Consider the following 25,618-nt stretch of genomic DNA (forward strand, 5'->3'; position numbering starts at 1 on the left):
CAACCCTAGGAGCCCTAATACAAGGTATAAACAGAATACAAAACATTACTAAAAATGATGAAGAGAAACCCGATAACTGGGAGCTCCTAAAAATCAAACACCTATGCTCATCTAAAGACTTCACCAAAAGAGTAAAAAGACCACCTACAGATTGGGAAAGAATTTTCAGCTATGACATCTCCGACCAGCGCCTGATCTCTAAAATCTACATGATTCTGTCAAAACTCAACCACAAAAAGACAAACAACCCAATCAAGAAGTGGGCAAAGGATATGAACACACATTTCTCTAAAGAAGATATTCAGGCAGCCAACAGATACATGAGAAAATGCTCTCGATCATTAGCCATTAGAGAAATGCAAATTAAAACTACGATGAGATTCCATCTCACACCAGCAAGGCTGGCATTAATCCAAAAAACACAAAATAATAAATGTTGGAGAGGCTGCGGAGAGATTGGAACTCTCATACACTGCTGGTGGGAATGTAAAATGGTACAACCACTTTGGAAATCTATCTGGCGTTATCTTAAACAGTTAGAAATAGAACTACCATACAACCCAGAAATCCCACTCCTAGGAATATACCCTAGAGATACAAGAGCCTTCATACAAACAGATATATGCACACCCATGTTTATTGCAGCTCTGTTTACAATAGCAAAAAGTTGGAAGCAACCAAGATGTCCATCAACGGATGAATGGGTAAATAAATTGTGGTATATTCACACAATGGAATACTACGCATCGATAAAGAACAGTGACGAATCTCTGAAACATTTCATAACATGGAGGAACCTGGAAGGCATTATGCTGAGCGAAATTAGTCAGAGGCAAAAGGACAAATATTGTATAAGACCACTATTATAAGATCTTGAGAAATAGTAAAAACTGAGAAGAACACATACTTTTGTGGTTACGAGGGGGGGAGGGAGGGAGGGTGGGAGAGGGTTTTTTATTGATTAATCAGTAGATAAGAACTGCTTTAGGTGAAGGGAAAGACAACACTCAATACATGGAAGGTCAGCTCAATTGGACTGGACCAAAAGCAAAGAAGTTTCCGGGATAAAATGAATGCTTCAAAGCTCAGCGGAGCAAGCGTGGGGGTCTGGGGAACATGGTTTGCGGGGACTTCTAAGTCAATTGGCAAAATAATTCTATTATGAAATCATTCTGCATCCCACTTTGAAATGTGGCGTCTGGGGTCTTAAATGCTAACAAGCAGCCATCTAAGATGCAGCAATTGGTCTCAACCCACCTGGAGCAAAGGAAAATGAAGAACACCAAGCCCACATGACAACTAAGAGCCCAAGAGACAGGGCCACATGAACCAGAGACCTACATCATCCTGAGACCAGAAGAACTAGTTGGTGCCCGGCCACAATCGATGACTGCCCTGACAGGGAGCTCAGCAGAGGACCCCTGAGGGAGCAGGAGATAAGTGGGATGCAGACCCCAAATTCTCATAAGAAGACCAGACTTAATGGTCTGACTGAGACTGGAGGAATCCCAGCGGCCATGGTTCCCAGACCTTCAGTTGACACAGGACAGGAACCATCCCCGAAGACAACTCATCAGAATTGAAAGGGACTGGTCAGCGGGTGGGAGAGAGACGCTGATGAAGAGTGAGCTAATTATATCAGGTGGACACTTGAGATTGTGTTGGCAACTCTTGTCTGGAGGGGGGATGGGAGGATAGAGAGAGGGAAGCCGGCAAAATTGTCAAGAAAGGAGAGACTGAAAGGGCTGACTCAAGACGGGGAGAGTAAGTGGGAGTAGGGAGTGAGATGTATGTAAACTTATATGTGACAGACTGATTGGATTTGTAAACGTTCACTTGAAGCTTAATAAAAGTTATTATAAAAAAAAAAAAAAAAAAAACAAGTGAAAGAATCAACAAAACCAAAAGTTGGTTCTTTGAAAGGATCAACAAAATCTACAAACCACTGGCCATATTGACAAAAGAAAAACAGGAGAGGAAGTACATAACCCAAATAAGAAATGAAATGGGAGACATTACAATGGACCCAACTGAAATAAAAAGGATCAAAACAGAGTACTATGAAAAAGGGTAACAAATTTGAAAACCTAGAGGAAATGGACAGATTTCTAGAAACATACTACCTACCTAAACTAATACAAACTTAGGTAAAATATCAGAACAGATCCAAAACAAGAGAAGAGATTGAAAAGGTAATTAAAAAAAAAAAAAAAAGTCCCAACGAAAAGAAAGCCCTGCCCCAGATGGCTTCACTGGAGAATTCTACCAAACATTCAGAGAAAACCTTATATCATTACTACCCAAACTATTTCAGAACATAGATAATGAAAGGATACTTCTGAATTCATTCTATGAAGCCAGCATAACCCTAACATCAAAACCAGGCAAAAACACCATGAAAAAAGAAAATTACAGACCAATATCTCTCATGAATATAGATGCAAAAATTCCCAACAAAATTCTAGCCAATACAATTCAGCATCATATAAAAAAATTAACATAACCTAACCAAGCAGGCTTCACACCAGGTATGCGAGGATGGTTCAACATTTGAAAATCAACCAATGTAATCCACCACATAAATAAAAGAATCACATGATCATCTCAATCGATGCAGAAAAGGCAGTCGATAAAGTCCAATACCCATTCCTGATAAAAACTCGATAAAATATGAATAGAGGGGAAATGCCTCAATATAATAAAGGGCATCTCAGTGTCTCTCCATTGAGAATGGTGTTGGCTGTTGGTTTTGTAAACAGCCAACACAATTTTTTTTTTTAATACAAAACCAACAGCCAACATCATTCTCAATGGAGAGACACTGAAAATATTCTCCCTGAGAAAAAGAATAAGACAAGGATGCCTTTTATCACCACTCTTATTTAACATTATGCTGGAAGACCTAGCTAGAGCAATAAGGCAAGAAAAGGAAATAAAGGGCATCCAAATTGGTAACGAAAAAGTAAAACTATTCCTATTCTCTGTACACAGAGAACTGGAAAGATTCCACAAGAAAACTACTGGAACTAATAGAAAAATTCAGCAGAGTAACAGCATACAAGATAAAAAAAAAAAAAAAAGCATACGAAAATCAGTTGGATTCCTATACACTAAAAAAGAGAACTATAAAAAGGAAATCAGGAAAACATTATCATTTACAATAGTCCCTAAAAAAAAAAAAAAAAAAAAACTTAGGAAAAAAATCTAACCAGTGGTGTAAAAAACTCATACAAAGAAAACTAAAAACACTACTGCAAAAATGGAAAATCATACCACGCTCATGGATAGGTAGACTCAACTTTGTGAAAATGTCCGTTCTACCCAAATCAACCTACAAACACAATGAAATTCCGATCCAAATACGAACAACATTCTTTAACAAGGTGGAAAAACTAATCGATAACTCTATATGGAAAAGAAAGGGGCCCAGATAAGTAGAGCATTACTGAAGAACAAAGGAGGAGGCCTCGAACTACTTCACCTCAGAACCCACTATACAGCCATGGGAGTCAGAACAGCCTGATACTAGAACAAGGACAGATACACTGACCAGTGGAACAGAATCAAGAAACCAAATGTTAATCCATCCACCTACAGTCACCTCATCTTCAACAAAGACCCAAAGTCCATTAAATGGGGAAAAGATAGTTTTTTTAACAAACAATGCAGGTAAAACTGGATGTCCATCTGTAAAAAAATGAAACAGGACCCATCCCTCCCACCATACACAAAAACTAATTCAAAATGGATCAAAGACCTAAATATAAATAAAGATCATGGAAGAAAAAAGGGACAAGTGTAGAGGCTCTGAACACAGCATAAATACGATATGAACCATAACTAACGATACACAAACACCAGGAGACAATCTAGAGAACTGAGATATCCTAAAAATTAAACACTTATGCTCATCACCAGGTGGTAGAACCAATATGGCGCTAGACACAGAAGCACCACTCGGTTCCTCTAGAGCAAAGACCCTAAAAACTAAGTAAAACAGATACAAACATCAGTCCTGGAACTCTAAACATCAAATGAAGGGATAAAGAACTTAACCAAGCACTGAATGGAATAAGAAACTGACAGAATACAGGGAAAAAAGAGAGCTACAGAGTGGAGTTCCCTACCAGCTAAAGCAGCATGGACTTGCCATCTTGGATCCCTCAGCCACCAAAAACTGTGGACAGGGAGTACAGGAAGGCAACTTCACAGACCTCCCAGTAGGAGACAAAGTACCCAGTAACCAGGGTCCTAGAACAATAAGGCCCTAGTACAGAAAGCTTAACTAACAATACACGAACACCAGATGATAAGCTAGATAACCAAGATCTCCTAAAAATTAAACAATTATGCTCACCAAAAGACTTCACCAAAAGAGTAAAAAGAGAATGGACAGACTGGGAAAAAAAAATTGGCTGTGATAAATTCAACAAAGGTCTAATCTCTAAAACCTACACAAAAATCCAACACCTCTACAACAAAAAGACAAATAATCTAATTTCAAAAGGGCAAAGGATATGAACAGACACTTCAACGAAGAATACATTCAGGTGGCTAAGAGACACATCAGGAAACGCTTGCTATCACTAGCCATTAAAAATGTAAATCATAACCACAATGAGATACCATCTTACCCTGACTTTACTGCCACGAGTAATAAAACAGAAAATAACAAATGTTACCTTATGCACTGTTGGTGGGAATGTAAAATGGTACAACCATTTTGGAAAATGATATGGTATTTCCTTAAAAAGCTGTTGTTGTTGTTGCTAAGTGCCGTGGAGTCATTTCCGACTCGCAGAGACTCTGTGTGCAACACAAGGAAACATTGCCCAGTCCTGTGCCATCCTCACAACTGTTGTTATGCTTGAGCCCATTGTTACAGTCCTGTGTCAATCCACCTAGTTTAGGGTCTTCCTCTTTTTTGCTGACCCTCTACTTTACCAAGCATGATATCCTTCACCAGGGACTGATGACATGTCCAAAGTACGTGAGACAAAATCTCGCCATTCTTTCTTCTAAGGAGCATTCTGGTTGTACTCCTTCCAAGACAGATCTGTTTGTTCTTTTGGCAGTCCATGGTATATTCAACATTCTTCACCAAAACCATAATTCATAATTCTTCAGTCTTCCTTATTCATCGTCCAGCTTTCACATGCATATGAAGCAACTGAAAACACCATGGCTTGGGTCAGACACACCTTAGTCTCCAAGGTGACATTTTTGCTTTTAACATTTTCAAGAGGTCTTCCGCAGCAGATTTGTCCAATGCAATGTGTCATTTGATTTCTTGACTGCTGCTTCCATGGGCATTGACGATGAATCCAAGTAAAATGAAATTCACAACAACTTCAATCTTTTCTCCATTTATCCTAATGTTGCTTATTGGTCCAGTTGTGAAGATTTTTGTTTTCTTTATGTTGAGGTGTAATCCATGTTGAAGGCTGGAGTCTGTGGAAATACCATATGATCCAGCAATACCACTCCTAGGAATATATCCTAGGGAAATAAGAGCCATCACACCAATAGACATATGCACACTCATGTTCATTGCAGCATTATTCACAATAGCAAAAAGATGCAAAAAACCTAAGTGCCCATCAACAGATGAATGGATAAGCAAACTATGGTACATACACACAATGAAATACTATGCAACGGTAAAGAACAATGATGAATCTTCAAACGGTCACAACATGGATGACTCTGGAGGGCATTATAACCAAGAAAAACCCATTCTTGTCGAGTCGACTCCAACTCATAGCGACCCTATAGGACACCGCAGAGCTGCCCCATAGGGTTTCTAAGGAGCACCTGGTGGATTTGAACTGCTGACCTTTTGGTTAGCAGCCATAGCTCTTAACCACTATGCCACCAGGGTTTCTGGAGGAGGACATTATGCTGACTGAAATAAGTCAATCATGAAAGAACAAATATTGTATGAGACCACTATTATAAAAGTTCATGAAAAGGTTTACACACAAAAAAAGAATCTTTGACGATTATGAGGGAGGGGAGCAGTAAGGAGGGAAAAAACACTAAATAGACAATAGATAAGTGTTAACTTTGGTGAAGGCAGTTTTTTTTTAAAGACTTCACCAAAAGAATAAAAAGAGAACCTAAACAGTACACAACAGTGGTGAAGCCAGCTCAACTTGACTAAGGCAAGGTCACGGAAGCTCCACAGACACATTCAAACTCCCCGAGGGACCCAATTACTGGTCTGAGGGCTGGGGACCGTGGTCTCAGGGAACATCTAGCCCAACTGGCATAACATAGTGTATAAAGAAAATGTTCTACATCCTACTTTGGTGAGTAGTGTCTGAGGTCTTAAAAGCTTGTAAGTAGACATCTAAGATACTCTGCTGGTCCCACCCTTTCTGGAGCAACGGAGAATGAAGAAAACCAAAGACACAAGAGAAAGATTAGTCCAACGGACTAATGGAACACAACTACCACAGCCTCCACCAGACTGAGTTCAACACAACTAGATGGTGCCTGGCTACCAATTACTGACTGCTCTGACAGGAATCACAATAGAAAATCCCAGAGCTGGAGAAAACTGCAGAACAAAATTCTAATTCACAAAAAAAAAATTTTTTTAAACACCAGACTTATTGGTCTGACAGAGACCGGAGAAACCCCAAGAGTATGGCTCCCGGACACCCTTTTAACTCAGTCAGTAATCACTCCTGAGGTTCACTTTTCAGCCAAAGATTAGACAGGCCCATAAAACAAAACCAGACTAAATGGGTACACCAGCCCAGGGGTAAGGAAGAGAAGGCAGGAGGGGGCAGAAAAGCTGGTAATGGGGAACCCATGGTTAAGAAGGGGAGAATGTTGTCATGTCATGAGCAGCAACCAATGTCACAAAACAATACACATATTGTTTAATGAGAAAATAATTTGCTCTATCAGCCTTCATCTGAAGTACAATAAAAAATTTTTTTTCTACTTTTTGTTTTGTTTTGTTTTTATTTATTGTGCTTTAAGTGAAAGTTTACAAATCAAGTCAATGTCTCATATAAAAACTTATATACACCTTTCTATACTCTTAGTTGCTCTCCCTCTAAAAAAAAAAATTTTTTTAAGACTTCACCAAAAGAATAAAAAGAGAGCCTACAGGCTGGAGAAAAATTTTTGGCTAGAACATATCCCATAAAGGTCTAATCTCTAAAGTCTATAAGAAAATCCAACACCTCTATAACAAAAACATAAATAATCCAATTTAAAAAATGGGCAAAGGATATGAACATACACTTCACTAAAGAATGACAATCAAGCTGCTAACACACTTCAGGAAATGCTCACAATCACTAGCCATTAGAGAAATGCAAATCAAAACTACAATGAGATTGCACTTCACCCTGACATTGGTACGAATTAAAAAAAAAAAAAAACAGAAAATAACAAATATTCGACAGGCGGCAAGGAGACTAGAACTCATGCACTGCAGGGAGACTGGGAACGCAAAATGGTACAACCATTTTAGAAAAACGATATGACACTTCCTTAAAAAGCTAGAAATAGAAATACCATATGATCCAGCAATACCACTCCCAAGAATAAATCCTAGAGAAATAAGATCCATCACACCAATAGACATATGCATACCCAGGTTCATTGCAGCATTATTCACAGTAGTAAAGAGACGGTAACAACCTAAGTGCCCATCAACAGAAGAATGGATAAACAAAGTACGGTACATACACAAAACGGAATACTAAGGGAAGATAAAGAACAATGATGAATCTGAGAAACATCCCACAACATGGATGAATACGGAAGGCATTATGCTGACTGAAATAAGTTAACCACAATAGGATAAATATTGTATGAGTCCACTATTACACAAACTGATGGAAGGTTTCCACACATAAAGAAACACTCTTGGATGATTACCAGGGAGGGGAGGGGAGGGATAGAAGTATAAATACTAACTGGGTAGTAATAAGTGGTAACTTTGGTGAAGGGTAAGACAGGACACAACACTGGGGAACCCCACACAATTTGACCAAGGTAAAGTCATAGATGCTTCATAGGCACATCCAAACTCCAACAGGAATTGAGTTACCATGCTGAGCGCTGGGGATCATGGTCTCTGCGGACATCTAGCTTAATTGGCATGATGATATTGTTGTTGTTAGGTGGCATCCAATCGATTACAACTCCTAGTGACCCTGTGTACAACAGAAGGAAACATTGCCCAGGCCTGCACCATCCTCATAATCATTATGCTTGAGCCCATTACTGCACTCACTGTTTAATCACCTAATTGAGGGCTTTCCTCATTTTCCCTGATCCATTACTTTACCAAGCATGATGACCCTCTCCGGGGACTGATCCCTCCTGACAACATGTCCAACGTATGTGACAGACAGTCTTGCCATCCTTGCTTCTAAGGAGCATTCTGGTTGTATACCTTTCAAGACAGATTTGTTTGTCCTTTTGGCAGTCAATGGTATATTCAATATTCTTTGCCAACACCATAATTCAAAGGCATCAATTCTTCAGTCTTCTTCATTCATGGTCCAGCTTTTGCATGCATATGAGGTGACTGAAAACACCATGGCTTGGGTCAGGGACACCTTAGTCTTCAAGGTAACAACTTTGCTTTTTAACACTTTCGAGAGGTCTTCTGCAGCAGATTTGCCCAACGCAATGTCGTTTGATTTCTTGACTGCTGCTTCCATAGGGGTTGATTGTGGATCCAAGTAAAATGAAACCCATGACAACTTCAATATTTTCTCCATTTATCATGATGTTTCTTACTGGTCCAGTTGTGAGGATTTTTTGTTTTCTTTATGTTGAATATAATCCATACTGAAGGCTGTGGTCTTTGATCTTCACCAGGTAAGTGCTTCAAGTCCTCTTCACTTTTGGCAAGCAAAGCTGTGTTATCTGCATGACACAGGTTTTTGATGAATCTTCCTCCAATCCTCATGCTGCATTCTTCTTCATAAAGTCCAGCTTCTCAGATTATTTGCTCAGCATACAGGCTGAATAATTATGGCGAAAGGATACAACCCTGACACAAACCTTTCCTGACTTTAAACCACGCAGTATCCCCTTGTCTGTTCAAACGACCGCCTCTTGGTCTAGGTACAGGTTCTTCATGAGTGCAATTAAATGTTCTAGAATTCCCATTCTTCGCAATATTATCCATCATTTGTTATGATCCACACAGTTGAATGCCTTTGCATAGTCAATAAAACACAGGTAAACATCTTTCTGGTATTCTCTGCTTTCAGCCATGATTCATTTGACAATATCAATGATATCTATTTTTCCACATCCTCTTCTGAATCTGACTTAAATTTCTGGCAATTTCCTGCTGATGTACTGCTGTGATCACTTTTGAATGATACTCAGCAAAATTTTACTTGTGCGTGATATTAATATTATTCGATAATTTCCACATTCTATTGGATTTCGCATTCAATTGGCGTAACATAGTTTATAAGGAAAATGCTCTACATCCTACTTTGGTGAGTAGAATTTGGGGTCTTAAAAGCTTGTCACTGACCATCTAAGATACGTCTACTGGTCCTACCCTGTCTGGAGCAGGGGAGAATGAAGAAAACCAAAGACACAAGGGAAAGATTAGTTCAAAGGACTAATGGAACACAACTAACTACAGCCTCCACCAGACTGAGTCCACTACAACCAGACGGTGCCTGGCTACCACCACCAACTGCTCTGACAGGGACCACAATAGAGGGTCCCAGACAAAGTTGGAGAAAAATGCAGAACAAAATTCAAACTCACACAAGAAGACTTACTGGTCTGATGGAGGCTGGAGAAACCCCAAGAGTATGACCCCCAGACACGCTTTTAACTCAGTACTGAAGTCACTCCTGAGGTTCACCCTTCAGCCAAAGATTAGACAGGCCCATAAAACAAACAGAATACACGTAGCTCAATCATGTATATGAGACTGAATGGGTATACCAGCCCAGAGGCAAGGAAAAGAAGGCAGGAGGAGACAGGAAAGCTGGACGAATGGAAATGGGGAACCCAAGGTCAACAAGGGGAGAGTGTTGACACATCACTGGGTTGGCAACCAATATCACAAAACAATATGTGTATTAACCATTTAATTAGAAACTAATTTGCTCTGTAAACTTTCACCCAAAGCACAATTTAAAAAAAGAGGAGGCAGTCTTTTTTAACTGTGACAAATTAATACAAGGTTTTACTTCCTCGAATTTGGCTGCACATGGATTGGTAAAGAGGACTAAGTATAGTCCTTTCCAATGAGGTTCTGATAAATCTTTTATCTGGTGTGTCTTCCAATATATATATTCTTCTGGGGCTTTGTTAGGCAGAGTTCAAGAGTCTAGTTTCTGTTTGTCAAAAGTTTTTCTAACTTGTAAAAAGATATTCCTTAGAATATTGGATTAATATTCTACTTTCAGTAATTCAGGCTGAACAATATTAAAGTTGGTGTAGACAACCGAAGGAAGGACAATGGGTCTCCTACTAATTATTTCATAGAGGGTAAGTTTGTGAGATCAAGAAAAGTACTGAAACTAAGAGAAGAGTTTAGCAGACTATCAAGATACAAGATAAACATACATATATCAGTTGGATTCCTCTATACACACAAAGATAGCATCAAAGAGGAAATCACCAAATCAATACCATTTACAATAGCCTCTAAGAAGATAAAATACAACCAAAGATATAAAGGACCTATACAAAGAAAACTGTAAGACACTACTGCAAGACACCAACACAGACCTACATAAGTGGAAAAACACACCTTGCTTGTGGATAGGAAGACTCAACATTGTAAAAATGTCTATTCTGCCCAAAGTGATCTATAGATACAATGCAATCCCGATCCAAATACCAGTGACATTTTTTAATGAGACAGAAAACAAATCACCAACTTCATACGGAAGGGAAAGAGGACCCAGATAAGTAAAGCATTACTGAAAAAGAAGGACAAAGTGGGAGGCCTCAGAGTACCTGATCTTAGAACATATTATACCACCGCAGTAGTCAAGACAGCCTGGTACTGGTATAACGACAGACACACAGACCAATGGAACAGAATTGAGAATCCAGACATAAATCCACCCACATATGAGCAGCTGATATTTGACAAAGGCCCAAAGTCTGTTAAATGGAGAAAAGTCTGTTAAATGGACAGTCTATTTAACAAACAGTGCTGTCATAACCGGATATACATCTGAAAAAAAAAAAATGAAACAAGAACCATACCTCACACCATGCACAAAAACCAACCCAAAATGGACCAATATAAATATAAATATAAAATGATAAAGATCATGGGAGAAAAAATAGTGACAACACTGGGAGCCCTAATACATGGCATAAACAATATACAAAACACCAGAAGAGAAATTAGATAACTGGGAACTCCTAAAAGTCAAACACCTATGCTCATCCAAAGATTTCACCAAAAGACTAAAAAGATTACCTACAGATTGGGAAAAGTTTTTAGCTATGACATTTTTGATCAGCGGCTGATCTCTAAAATCTGCATGTTACTGCAAAAGCTCAACAACAAAAAGACAAATAATCCAATTAAAAAATGGGCAAAGGTTATGAACAGGCACTTCACTAAAGAAGACATTCAGGTAGCTAACAGATATCTGAGGAAATGCTCACGATCATTAGCCATTAGAGATACGCAAATCAAAACTACAATGAGATACCGTCTCACTCCAACAAAGCTGCCATTAATCCAAAAGACACAAAATAATAAATGTTGGAGAGGTTGTGGAGAGACTAGAACACTTATACGCTGCTGGTAGGAATGTAAAATGGTACAACTACTTTGGAAATCGATTTGGTGCTTCCTTAAAAAGCTAGAAATAGGAGTACCATATGATCCATCAATCCCACTCCTTGGAATATATCCTAGAGAAATAAGAGCCCTAACATAAATAGATATATGTGCACCCATGTTTACTGCAGCAGTGTTTACAATAGCAAAAGGATGGAAGCAACCAAGGTGCCCATCAATGGATAAACGGATAAATTATGGTATATTCACACAATGGAATACTACGCATAGATAAAGAACAATGATGCATCTGTGAAATATTTCATAACATGGAGGAATCTGGAAGGCATTATGCTCAGTGAAATTAGTCAGTTGCAAAAGGACAAATATTCTATGAGGCCGCTATTATAAGAACTCAAGAAATATTTTAAACGGAGAAGGAAATGTTCTTTGATGGTTACGAGATGGGGAGGGAGGTAAGAAGGGAGAGGGGACTCACTAATTAGACAGCAGACAAGAGCCAATTTAGGTGAAGGGAAAGACAACACACAATACAGGAGAGGTCAGCACAGCTGGACTAAACCAAAAGCAGTTTCCTGAATAAACCGAACTTCGAAGGCCAGCATAGCAGAGGCGGGGGTTTGGAGACCATGGTTTCAGGGGACATCTAAGTCAATTGGCATAATAAAATCTATTAAGAAAACACTCTGCATCCCATTCTGGAGAGTGGCGTCTGGGGTCTTAAACACTAGCAAGCCGCCATCTAAGATGCATCAATTGGTCTCAACCCACATGGAGCAAAGGAGAATGAAGAACACCAAAGACAAAAGGTAATTATGAGCCCAAGAGACAGAAAGAGCCATATAAATCAGAGACTACATCAGCCTGAGACCAGACGAACTAGATGGTGCCCAGCTACAACCAATGACTGCCATGACAGGGAATACAACAGAGAATCCCTGAAGGAGCAGAACAGTGGGTTGCAGAACTCAGATTCTCATAAGAAGACCAGATGTAATAGTCTGATTGAGACTAGAAGGACCCTGGAGGTCCTGGCCCCCAGACCTTCTGTTAGCCCAAGACAGGAACTATTCCTGAAGCCAACTCTTCAGACAGGGATTAGACTGGACTATAAGATAGAAAATGATACTGGTGAGGAGTAAGCCTCTTGGATCAAGTAGACACACGAGACTATCTGGGCAGCTCCTGTCTGGGAGGGAGATGTGAAGGCCCCGGGGGGACAGAAGCTGGCTGAATGGACATGGAAATACAGGGTGGAGAGAAGGAGTGTGCTGTCTCATTAGGGAGAAAGCAACTAGGAGTATATAGCAAAGTGCATGTAAGTTTTTGTATGAGAAACTGACTTGATTTGTAAACTTTCACTTTAAAAAAAAATTTTTTTTTTTTTTTCACTTTAAAGCACAATAAAAATGGGGAAAAAAATGGGCTCAAACACTGCAACAACTGTGAGAATGCCATAGGACTGGGCAGTGTTTTGTTCTGTCGTGCATAGGGTCGCTATGAGTAAGAACTGAGTTGACAGCGCTGAACGACATAAACAACAAGCCTCCTAAACTGTGAGAAAATAAATTTCCATTTGCTAAAGCCACCTACATGTGGTATTTCTGTTATAGCAGCACTAGGTAATTAAGAGAGATCCCAAGGGTACAGGGGCTCCATCAGCATATTTTAAGAATAGCTGAGCGGGAGAAACTGAAGAGATAGATGTTTTGAGTCACCTTTGGCAATATTCTCTATCATTTGCTTCACATTTTTATCAATTTCTAACTTGGTTATTTTTGAGAAGCTACTTCCCCTTGCTTCTTCCATTCTCTAGAACCTTCCCTGGCTCCTGCTGTTATCACATCCATTACAGCCACTATGGGCTCTTTGATATTCCTACAGCAATGTGTTTCTTCTCACATAATATTCTGAATGCCCATTTTTCTTCTGTTGTTTCAATTTCCAAGGCTGATTCTCTCCCTATAGCAGTTTTCTCATCAAATTCTTGATTCTTGTTATTCTCCTACTTTTCCAGATATCATTCTACAGTTTCAAATCTATGCCCAAAACTGTGCTCATCACTTTAATTTGTCATATTTCCTAAGTTACTTAAAAGCTTATTTGCTTTATATTATTTCTATCTCACTTATTTAGCTTTCCATGTCTCTCCTCTTATACACATCTGTGGCGCGATGGATCGCTTTTGTGTGGCCTTCCTTGCCAGGGACTTGTAACTTTCATCCAAATGAATGAATGGGTGGGACTGTGCAAATAGGGTAATTGTGGCTCACCAAGGGGATTGGTCAGTTTTGCCATCCCGTTGGGCTGAAAATGAGCCATCCTAGAGGTGGGAAGGAGAGGATCCCATCGCCTTCACGGAAGAACAGCCAAGAGCGGAGCACATCCTTTGGACCCAGGATCCCTGTGCTGAGAAGATTCTAGAAACAGGAGAGTAAGACACTGAAGACAGTGAGGAGTGGTGGCAGAGAAATGGTAGCACCAACAGGAGATGGTATGGTGGGCTTCCCAGGCCACGGAGTGAGAAGTGGAGGGCCTTTGGGCAGGAGGCTTGCTGGCAGAGTGGGGTACTTCCAGGCACTTACTGGCAGAGCTAACAAGAGCTTTGTAACATTTGCCTGAGCAGGGCAGAGGCCAAGGGCCAGGGAGAGGTCTGCCTGTGATCACGGCTGTCCTGATGGAATAACTATATCCTGAGCATTTCTCAACCTAAATTATAACCTGTTACTTCTCGTGAGTATTGTCTGTGAGTTCTGTATAGCCACTCCAATGAATTATCAAACCCAGCAGAGAAGTAAAGAGTGCCGTGGGAGGGACAGTTAGTGTCAAAATTGGTAAAGATGTAGAGAGAGGAGGCATGTCTCACCTCCACCTAGTAGTAACCAGCCTTGGGCTGTTGATCTTGATTCTCCTTCCTGCTTGTGAAGAGGGAGAAGGTTAGATGCTGCCCCCATGCTATTTTCAAACACCCCATTTAGAATGTCCTTGGATTTACATCTCTTTGCCCTTGCCACATCCAGTTATCCATAGATCACTGGTTCACAACTAAGGATAATTATGCCCCCAGGTGACATTTGGTAATGTCTGGAGATATTTTTGGTTGGCACAACTGGAAGAAGGGATACAACTGGCATGAAAAGGGTATATTCTAGGAATCTTACCATGCACATGATAGCCCTCACAGCACAGAATTATCCAACCCAAATGCCAATCAAGCTAAGGTTTAGAGACCCAGCCACAGAGCTGGCTTTTGTCCTTACTCTTTCCATTTCTCCCTCAATCTAGTCCCCTAGTTTTCTCCTATATAAAGCCTCTAGTGCAGGTTCTATCTCATCTCCTATTATCATTTTCCTTTTCATTATTTTTTTCTACTGAAAGAAAATTAAATAACCACAAAACCTTTAAGCACCAATATAATTTAATAGTGAATAAACAACTGAGACAAATGATATCACACAATACTGATAAATAGATTGATAAATACTACATTCTTGCTCAGTTCTTTGCCTTAAGATATTTATTTTCCAAATATTTGCAATACTCTGTCCTTTATAATAAAACAGCCTATAAACATATCCAGGCAGTTCAAAAGAACAATGAAATTCAAACAATTCAATATTGAAGATAAAACATCAAATAAGATTTAGAAAACCTTCAGGGAACTATTGCCTAACTATGTAACAGCAAAAATGAAATACATCACCTTAAAAATTGCGAAATCATTTATATAATATGAATAACAGGCACCACAAAACTTTTCAGTAAGAGCATAATCTCAAAAGTAAAAATTACTTTTAAATTAAATATAATAAAAATTGTATGACCAATATTTTCCAAACCAGTGAAATATTTGATGACTTTAATGATATTTTTAATATGAATTTGTTAAAAGTAAGTATTTTCAGCTTCAATATAAAATCCCTCTTTGGTAATTTACTACTTGTTCTAATCGAAGTATCATAATTCCTGGCCATTTCTTATGCCTGTAACCCAATTTCTACTGTTATGTGTTTACTTCCTTTTCCTTTTGGGGGGGGATTTAGTGCTCATTTGAATCAGCGATATCTCACTTTTGGATTAAAACATGTTTACAAATATAATTGAAAATATACAATATAAAATTGTTCTACTATCAAAAGTTATCTTTTTCTATATATCCTGATCAACTACAATACTTATTGTATTGCACACTGTACACAACTAGTTTTCTCCACTTCCTCTTCTATATGATTGCTTATTTCTTAATCTGGTATTTACTGTGTGATGTTCACAGGTTGCAGATTGAAGGACAGATGCAGAACTTGGTTTCCTCAGGCCAATAATTGCAGGACTCTGTGGTCTTTAGGAGCTCTAGGGAATGAGGGTGCGATCTCGCCCCCACACCCAGTGCTCTGGATCATAAGCCTGAATCTGTAAAGAAAAATGTCTAATGACTAAGTGAAGACCCTCCAGAAGGACACAGCCTTTCCTCTCCTTGTACAGCATCTCATATTTCCCAGTTCTCAAGTCCAAACTTCAAATCTCCCATGTCCCTCCTCTCCTGTCCAGTCCAACCACTCCTCAAATTCTTATAACCCTACCTCTTCACATTCCTCCCGAGAAACCCAAATCTTCCAGCGCATGGAACGGATGAATTGAAATCGTAGCTTGTGGAACATGGGGCGCTGGAAGTGACTCTTCCCATACAGAAAGAAAAATATGGCTTGCTTAGGGGCCTGGTTGTCTTCCTCCATATCACTGGCCAGGTAGCTGAGGAAAGAAATCAGGTTTCTTATAAGAAGCCAAGCCAGAAGGACTCCACTTAAGATCATCTTCCTAGAAAGGACTATAGACTGACCATCTTCAATACATGACTTTAGATCAGCCCTATTCAACTGGAACAACAGACACAGTTCACTGGAAAACTTATTTCTGTAAAGGAACATTGAGAATGACCCTTTTCATACTTGGATAGTAAGTATCATACTGAGAACCCTGAGGATGTATTCTGCCACCATTAAGCAATGTAGTGTACATCACAATATTCTATCACCATCCTCTACCCCATTCACTCCTACTGTTGTTATGAGTAAATAACTATCTCTCCACTACATTGTAAGAACGTCAAGGAGAATAACTTACTTGCTTTATTTCTGTATCGTCTCCCTCCCACCAAAAACTGATACAGTATCTTGCTTACATCTGTACATTAACTCAATAAGCATTTTTTGATTCCATCCTTTTTATCTCTTCTTATCCCCTCATAAAAAAAAAAAAACCAAACCCATAGCCATCAAGTTGATTCCCACTCATAGCGACCCTTTAGGACAGAAGAGAACTGCCCCATAGAGTTCTAAGGAGTGCCTGGTGGATTCGAACTAACCGACCTTTCAGTTAGCAGCCATAGCACTTAACCACTACACCGCCAGGGTTTTTTCAAAGTCCCCAGTAAACTGGAATCACTAAATAAACTTTTATTGACTGAATGAATTAATGCATAAAAGTGTACAGACTCGCTCTAATGTAGGAAAAAACTAAATCCAAATCAAACATGCCGGTATCAAATCATCTAGACTCATAGCGACCCCGTGTGTTACAGATGAGAACTGAGCTCCACAGGGTTTTCTTAGCCGTAATCATTATGGAAGCATTCTTCACTGTAATGGTTATGGAAGTAGAGAGCCAGTCCTTTTTTCTGCGGTGCTGCTGGGTAAGTATAAACTGCCAACCTTCTGGTTAACAGCCAAGAGCGAACTGCTAACGTAGGCAAATACTTGCAAAATAAAGTGCTGTGTTGAGTTCTTTTTAGGATGTGGTGATTTTATAACAAAACCCTGACTTTGACTTTAAGTAGTATCTAGAATAACAGGGGAGCCCTGGAGGCACAGTGGTTAAGAGTTATAGCTGCTAACCAAAAGGTCGGCAGTTCGAATCCACCAGCTGCTCCTTGAAAACCCCATGGGGCAGTTCAGCTCTGTCCTATAGGGTTGCTATGAGCTGGGATTGACTTGATGGCAACAGGTTTTTTTTTTTTTTTCTTTTTTAGAGTAAAACGGTTGGGTAATAAGAGGAATGGAGGAGATAATAACTAACACTCAAAATAGTATATGATAATAGGATTCAACTAAATGTTACTAAGATGCAGAAGGTCAACTCTCGTCTGATTGTGAAGTTTGGAGAAACCATCATGAAAAGGTGGAGTTTAACTGGCTTTGCAGACAAAAAATCTTAATTCAGTGAGATATTCCTAAAAGACATCCAGACAGTGTATATAATATAAAACTAGAAGAAAGTAGTTGCAGGGTATTTGGAAAGGAGAGTTAGTAGTTTCTGTAAAACAAAGAAATAAAATATCTGGATATCGAACAAGGTTCAGGGATTTAGTGTTGAATTCAAACTGGGAATTCTGAGCTTGATGAAAAACGAAACTTGGAGCAATAAATTTTTTATGGAGGGCTGTAACTTTCTCTGATTTAGACTGTTTTAGACTGGAGTGAGGATATCCTCAGTAAGGAAAACAAGCTGGAAGACTTCTACAATAGATTGGTGTGATATAGGACCCAAAATGGGGCGCCTACTGTGAGATGGGGAAGAACAAGAGGATTAGATTTGGTATTGATATAGGAATCAGAGTTTTGGTTTCAAGACCGTTTGTTTGGGCATGGTGGAGTTAATTCTTTCTTCTCCACTTAGAAAACTTTTGTTTTATTTAGCTTTGCTTTTTTTTAAAAAAAACAACAACAACAACTTGACATTAGGTTTTGTTTACACTGAGCAGTACAAAATGAAAGTAAAACTAGACCACAATCCCCATAACCAAATATTCCCTATGGTTTTCTAACACAGAAAACACTGAGAACTGTTTTAAGAAGGTGAAAGATAAGATGCCCCCTTCCAACACTCCCACATACCCAGGGATCTGAAGGTTGTGATGAGATGAGGAAGCATACTCACAGAGCTAAGAAGAAATGAATTCGTCGGTACTGCCAGGAGAAGAGACCAGCCCGGCTAAAATAAGCAATTACCATGGACAGGAGATACTAATAGGAAAATAGAAAACAACAGAAGAGTGGTCACTTCCTGGAAGAGGACAAACACTGTAATAATGCAACTCAAAGCTAGGGTCATAGCTCAGAGAGGAGACTCCTGTGTTGGGTGGGTGGGCTTACTGGGGGACTTTGGGAGTGGCAGGGATGTTGAGGGAGGGTCAGTTCCAAATTACAAAAGACATGGGAGGGGAAGTCGAAATACTGTGAAGATAACAAGACATGGCTGTTTAGGGAGGGTGTTCAGGATGGCTGAGATTGTTAGGGGCTTTGTCTTGAGCAAAAAGTTGTCTCAAAGGTCTGGGAATGAAGGTGACAATCACAAGTGGGAGAAAATACAGGACCTAGTGCTCAAAATCTCAAAGGGCCGTGCAAGGGCAAAGAGTTAGCTGGCCACACTGGAAGGAAACAACAAGACCCTGAATGGAGGCATTGCCAGGTACTGAAGAAACCATAAGTTTGCTGAAACACTTGGAAGGAGATTAGTAAAGATTGAGAAAAGGAGAGACAGATTTCAAAAGCACAATCCCACAGATGTGGGCAGTAGTAGAGTTTGGTGGAGACTGTTACCTTGTCGGACACCCTCAGTTTTTTGTCCCAAGCCAAGAATCTTTGAATGACAGGATCCTCTGTGAAAAAAAAGCATATGTTAGGTTAACAACTGGAACAGGGTTGCCCTGCAGTAATCGAGAGTAATGGGATATGTTGTAACTCTCTCACCAAACCTTCCCAGGAGAAGTTCTAGGGCTGTGGCCAAGGATTAGCATGAGGGGAAGAAAAGAGAGAATATTTACTAAGATAGTGAATCCTGTTCGGGGGCTAACACGAGGAGTGAACATATGTAGGGCTGCATTTCTATATTTGTGTTACGAAGACTTCTTGAATAAATGATTAAAAACAAACCACTGCTTATGGCCTCTTAATATGCATTAATATATCAACCCAGAGGTTAAAATGTAAATTCACATTCCTTTTCTCATCTGATATTCACATCATGGAAGCGGGTGTACAATACTGATAAAAAAAAAAAAAAACACGTGGACTCAGAAATGTGAAAAAAAGAAAATATGTGGAGAAGGCCACATGTAAACCCAAGTTTTCTCATCAGTCTACTCTTCTGTGTCATTTTCTGAGTGTCCCTGAGAAATAATCAATATAAAAGCTCTGCCTGCACATCCCAGTAACAGGCAGCTAATCACCCCAAACAGAATCCTATTCCTTATAGGTCAGAAGAGTTATTGGAAATGTCTTCATTTTAGAAAGAACAAAATTGTAGGCTGATGTCTGGGGCCTCTTCCTACCAAGCAGCCTGTTGAAGACCTCATGGTGCTCCGGCTCCACAGCTGACTCCCACTGTCTCTTCCCCTGCATTGGGAGGCCACTTACGTCCTCCATGGCCCAGCTGTTCTTAGACTCTGGGGTCACCTCCTTCACAAAAGCTACTGTCCAGTCCCTCTTCTGGCCCCAAATCACAGGCAGGGGGCTGGAATGTATCCAGGGAACTGAGTAAAGAAAGAAGACTATAATATAAAGGTTTTTTCTTTTGGCATTCAGGCACTTATCACCCACCTGTGCTTTCCCAACCCCTCCCCGTACAATCTCTGGCCTTCCAGACTCTGGGCCTCGCTTTTGTCATTTCATCTTTCCCCTTTTTTCATATCTATCTTCTCCCATTATCTTGATATTATTACATCTCTCTTTTTTTTATATATCCTTAAAACTCTTCCTCATTAATTTCTACCATGGTGTGTGTTGAGGAGGGGGGACCTTCTACATGATTCCCCTCTTCTCTTTTCCCCTTCTTGGATCTCAACTCCTAATCCACCTTCCTTGTTATTCAGACTTGCCTTCAATTTGGTTCCTCCTCTCCACCTCTTGAACCTCTTCTTCCTAAAGACCTGATTCCTAAATCTCTCCTCTCTTTCACACATTGACACAGGTACTCTTTCCTAAGAGTAAGTGCCCTCTTTTTACTAGGCAACCCACCTAAGTATCTTCATGGTCCAGTCTCCTCACCTGAGGGTCCTGGACTTTCTTCCTTCACCATCACTTCCTCGGAGCACTCTGTGGAGGAAGGCTGGAGTTTCTGATTCACAGACGGGACTAACGGAAGACAATCAGCCATGGCTTCTTCCAGATTGCTTGTTCCTTCCACAGAGCTTAGTCCTGTTCACACTTATGTCTGGTATCTGTCCAAACTAATTCTGGATTATGGCTGTGCACAAACCCGCTAAGTCTGTTCCAGTTTGGGGAAGATGAGGAATAAGAAAGAGCTCTGAGAAGAAACTGTTGTCCACATCCGCTGCCTAGCACCCACTGGGTTTGAATCTTCCAATCAGGAGCACTGGAACCTGCTGATGTCATGATTCATTCCAACCTGACAATCAGATCAGTTTGAAGGAAAACACGTGCAACTGCCAGAGTGACAGGCTTTCTTCTCTTGGAGATTAGTACATATTAAACAGTACCTCAGGACAACCTCTTCCCAACTTTTATCACTATCCTCAATAACTGAGAGTCAATTTTTACCCTTTGCCCCACAGAAGCCACATTTTCTCCATTCAAAACCTGAACTTATCCTCTCCTTTCCACTCTCATTTCAGAACCCTAACTGGTGAAGGGGGAAGGTACCAATAAGTGAATTTAGGGTAAGAAATGATAAGAACTTAAAAAGTGAAATCAATATATAACCAAACAAAAAACCAAACCCATTGCTGCCGAGTCGATTCCAACTCATTTTGACCGTACAGGACAGAGTAGAACTGCCCCACAGGGTTTTCAAGAAGCAATTGGTGGATTCTAACTGCTAACAATATAAACCAGCCTAAGCCTATTGCCATCAAGTTGATTCTGACTCATAGCGACCCTACATGACAGAGTAGAACCGCCCATAGGGTTTCCAAGGAGCAGCTGGTGGATTCAAACTGCCAACCTTTTGGTTAGCAGCTGAGTTCTTAACCACCATGCCCCCAGGGTGCCGTACAACACCCTAGGCACATTAATTTATCACATGAAAAACACAGGATAAACACTGTACTTCGCAATGTTTTGCAAAGCTATTCTGATTATCATTTACTGATATGTGCTACATGTACAGGGACCTCTCGTGGTGACAAGAACTATATACAACCACCAACCTCAGACATCTTAGCCTCGGGCATATTTGAGGATTAAGCAAAAGCCTCTTTTAGAATGAAATATAAAAACATACACATCTACAAATGTACTCGCACACATTTCAAATGGTGTATAAATCATCAGCCACTGCCCATCTGAAAGTGTCATACTGGGGTGGCTTGCACGTTGCTGTGATACTGGAAGCTATGCTATCAGTATTTCAAACACCAGAAGGGTCACCCATGGTGGAAAGGTTTCAGCAGAACTTCCAGCCTAAGACAGACTATAAAGAAAGGCCTAATGATCTACTTTCAGAGATCACCCACTGAAAATCTTATAATTACAAAAGAATATTGTTCCGCTTGCTTGCTTTGGACACACCATCAGGAGAGATCGATCACTGGAGGAAGACATCACGTTTGGTGAACTAGAGAGCCAGTGAGGGTGACCCTCCGTGAAATGGATTGGCACAATAGCTGCAACAACAGATCCAAACAAGCATCAATCATGAGGCTGCCAGAACCGGGAATGTTACATAAGCTCACCGTGAGTTGACACCTATCTACCTACCAACCCACCAACCCACCTACTTAAAAAACCCACTGCCATCAAGTTGATTCCGACTCATAGCGACCCTACAGGATAGAGTAGAACTGCCCCCACAGAATTTCCAAGGAGCGCCTGGTGGATTCAAACCACTGACCTTTAGGTTAGCAGCTGTAGCTCTTAACCACTACGCCACCAGTTTTCCAACCTACAAAATACCAAGGAATCTCTGGATTATCTAATGCCTGTCCCTCAATTCTGAGTAACTTCAGTATATATATCAAATTTTCTGAATATGTATAGCTTTTTGCCCAGAAATTTCACTATCATTTACATATAATTCAGCTATATTGTCAAACATAAAAAAATCCTGTAAGAAAAAAAATCTTGCTATCTGAAGGCAAAATATGATGCACTCTGTGAAGATTGGGGAAAGTGACATGTGAATACGAGCAAGAAAAAGAATAAATCGACCTCAGATTATATTTCAGTATCCAGTAAGGCTTCTACCAAACCTCCCAACTCATAGCTCTTTAACAATACTAAAACAATTATGTTTATTAAAATGGCATCTAAGTCCACATTTTTGATTCCTTGTTTGTACTTTGCCAAGAAGTATATCTGTCATTTCTGGGAACACCAACATTTTATTTTGTACTCAAGTTGTTGCTGAGCAAATAATCCAAGAAGCTGGACTATATGAAAAACGCAGCACCAGGACTGAAGGAAGAGTCATTAACAGCCTGCATTATACAGATAACACAACTTTGCTTCCTGAAAATGGAAAAGATTTGAAGCACTTACTAATGAAGATCAAAGACTACAGCCTTCAGTAAGGATTACACCTCAACATAAAGAAAACAAAAATTCCCACAACTGGACCAAAAAGTGAGTTCATGATAAACAGAGAATAGACTAAAGTTGTCAAGGATTTCATTTTACTTGGATTGATAATCAACACCCATGGAAGCGGCAGTCAAGGAATCAGAAGACGCACTGCACTGGGCAAATCTGCTGCAGAAGACCTCTTTAAAGTGTCAAAAAGCAAAGATGTCACCTTGAAGACTAAGGTGTGCCTAATCTAAGCCATGGTGTTTTCAATCTCCTATTATACATGCAAAAGCTGGACAATGAATAAGGAACACTGAAGAAGAACTGACACCTTTTAATTGCGGTGTTGGCGAAGAATACTGACTATACTATGGACTGCCAAAAGAATGAACAAATCTGTCCTGGAAGAAGTACAACCAGACTGCTCCTTAGAAGCAAGGATGGCGAGACTGAGTCTCACATACCTTGGACATGTTATCAGGAGGCATCAGTCCCTAGAGAAAGACATCATGCTTGGTAAAGTAGAGGGTCAATGAAAAAGAGGAAGACCCTTAACAAGATGGACTGACACAGTGGCTGCAACAATGGGCTCAAGCATAACAATTGTGAAGATGGTACAGGACTGGACAGTGTTTCATTCTGTTGTACACAGTGTCACTATGCATTGGAATTGACTCGATGGCACCTAACGAGATATATATATATGTACACACACGTATGTATGTATATATATGTAGATATACACACATACACACACAAACATCTGTCAGTTTGTCCTACTGTGGTGGCTTGCATGTTGCTGTGATGCTGGAAGCTATGCCACTGGTATTCAAATACCAGCAGGGTCACTCATGGTAGACAGGTTTCAGCTGAGCTTCCAGACTAAGACAGACGAGGAAGAAGGGCCTGGTAGTCTACTTATGAAAAAAATTAGCCAGTGAAAACCTAATGAATAATAGCTGAACATTGATATTGTGGCGGAAGATAAGTCCCTCAGGTTGGAAGGCATCCAAAAGATGACTGGGGAAAAGCTGCCTCCTCAAAGCAGAGTCGACCTTAATGACATGGATGGAGTAAAGTTTTCAGGACCTTCATTTGTTGATGTGGCATGACTCAAAATTAAAAGAAACAGCTGCAAAAATCCATTAATAATTGGAACATGGAATGTATGAAGTATGAATCTAGGAAAATTGGAAATGGTCAAAAATGAAATGGATATACATAAACATCAATGTCCTAGGCATTAGTGAGCTGAAATGGACAAGTACTGGCCATTTTGAATCAGACAGTCATATGGTCTACTATGCCAGGAACTACAAATTGAAGAGGAATGTCGATGTATTCATCATCACAGAGAACATTTCAAGATCTATCCTGAAGTACAATGCTGTCAATGAGAGGATAACATCCATATACCTGTAAGGAAGACAAGTTAACATGACTATTGTTCAAATTTACACACCAACCAGTAAGGCTAAAGATAAAAACACTGAAGAGTTTTACCAACTTCTGCAGTTGGAAATTTATCAAACATGCAATCAAGACGCATTGATAATTACCGGTGATTGAAATGCAAAAGTTGGAAACAAAGAAGAAGGATCAGTAGTTGGAAAATACAGCCTTGATGACAGAAATGATGCTGGAGATCACATGGTAGAATTTTACCAGACAAATGACTTCACCATTGCAAAAACCTTCTTTCAGTGACATGAACGTTGACTATACCCATGGACCTCACCAGATGGAATAACAGGCATCAAATCAATCAAATCAATAACAGGTATCATCTGTGGGAACAGATGATAGAAAAGCTCAGTATGATCAGTCAGAGCAAGGCCAGGGGATTACTGAGGAACAGACCATCAATTGTTCATATGCAAGTTCAAACTGAAGCTGAAGAAAAGTAGAACAAGTTCACAAGAAGCAAAGTATGACCTTGAGTATATGCCATCTGAATTTAGAGGCCATCTCAAGAATAAATTTAATGCACCAAACACTAGTGACTGAAGAACAGATGAACTGTAGAATGACATCAAGGACCTCATACGTGAAGAAAGCAAAAGTCATTAAATAGAAAAGACCAAAACAGATGTCAGAAAAGACTCTGAAACTTGTTCTTGAATGTTGAGTAGTTAAAGGAATGTTGAAGTACAAGAGCTGTACAGAAGATTTCAAAAGGCAGCTCAAGAAGACAAAATAAACTATTATAATGACATGTGCAAAGACCTGGAGTTGAAATACTAAAAGGGAAGAACATGCTCAGCATTTCTCAAGCTGAAAGAACTGAAGAAAAAATTCAAGCCTCGAGTTGCAATATTGA

General features: G+C 39.8%; 1 protein-coding gene across 1 annotated transcript; it reads right to left on the bottom strand.

The window, feature by feature from the left end:
* Positions 1–15,800: 15,800 nt before the first annotated feature.
* On the bottom strand, positions 15,801–20,320 carry LOC100667931 (speedy protein E4A-like). The gene is made up of 5 exons (XM_010594351.3): positions 20,106–20,320; positions 19,375–19,433; positions 18,713–18,798; positions 16,360–16,528; positions 15,801–16,189 (listed from the first exon to the last, which is right to left on the bottom strand). Exons 1-5 carry the CDS (start codon positions 20,197–20,199, stop codon positions 16,130–16,132), a joined length of 468 nt encoding a protein of 155 aa, XP_010592653.1. The 5' UTR covers positions 20,200–20,320; the 3' UTR covers positions 15,801–16,129.
* Between the last annotated feature and the right edge of the window lie 5,298 nt (positions 20,321–25,618).

The sequence above is a fragment of the Loxodonta africana genome, chromosome 2 (genome assembly GCF_030014295.1).
Source record: "Loxodonta africana isolate mLoxAfr1 chromosome 2, mLoxAfr1.hap2, whole genome shotgun sequence".
Classification (NCBI taxonomy): Eukaryota; Metazoa; Chordata; class Mammalia; order Proboscidea; family Elephantidae; genus Loxodonta; species Loxodonta africana.

Coding starts and splice junctions, on each gene's coding strand:
- LOC100667931 (XM_010594351.3), bottom strand. CDS start 20,199: ATGGAGGACGTAAGTGGCCTCCCAATGCAGGGGAAGAGACAGTGGGAG. Junction 18,799..19,374: donor AACTGAGGGTGTCCGACAAG/GTAACAGTCTCC, acceptor TTTTCCTATTAG/TATCTCCTGTCCATGGTAAT. Junction 16,190..16,359: donor CTCGGGAGGAATGTGAAGAG/GTAGGGTTATAA, acceptor TTTTCTTTACAG/ATTCAGGCTTATGATCCAGA.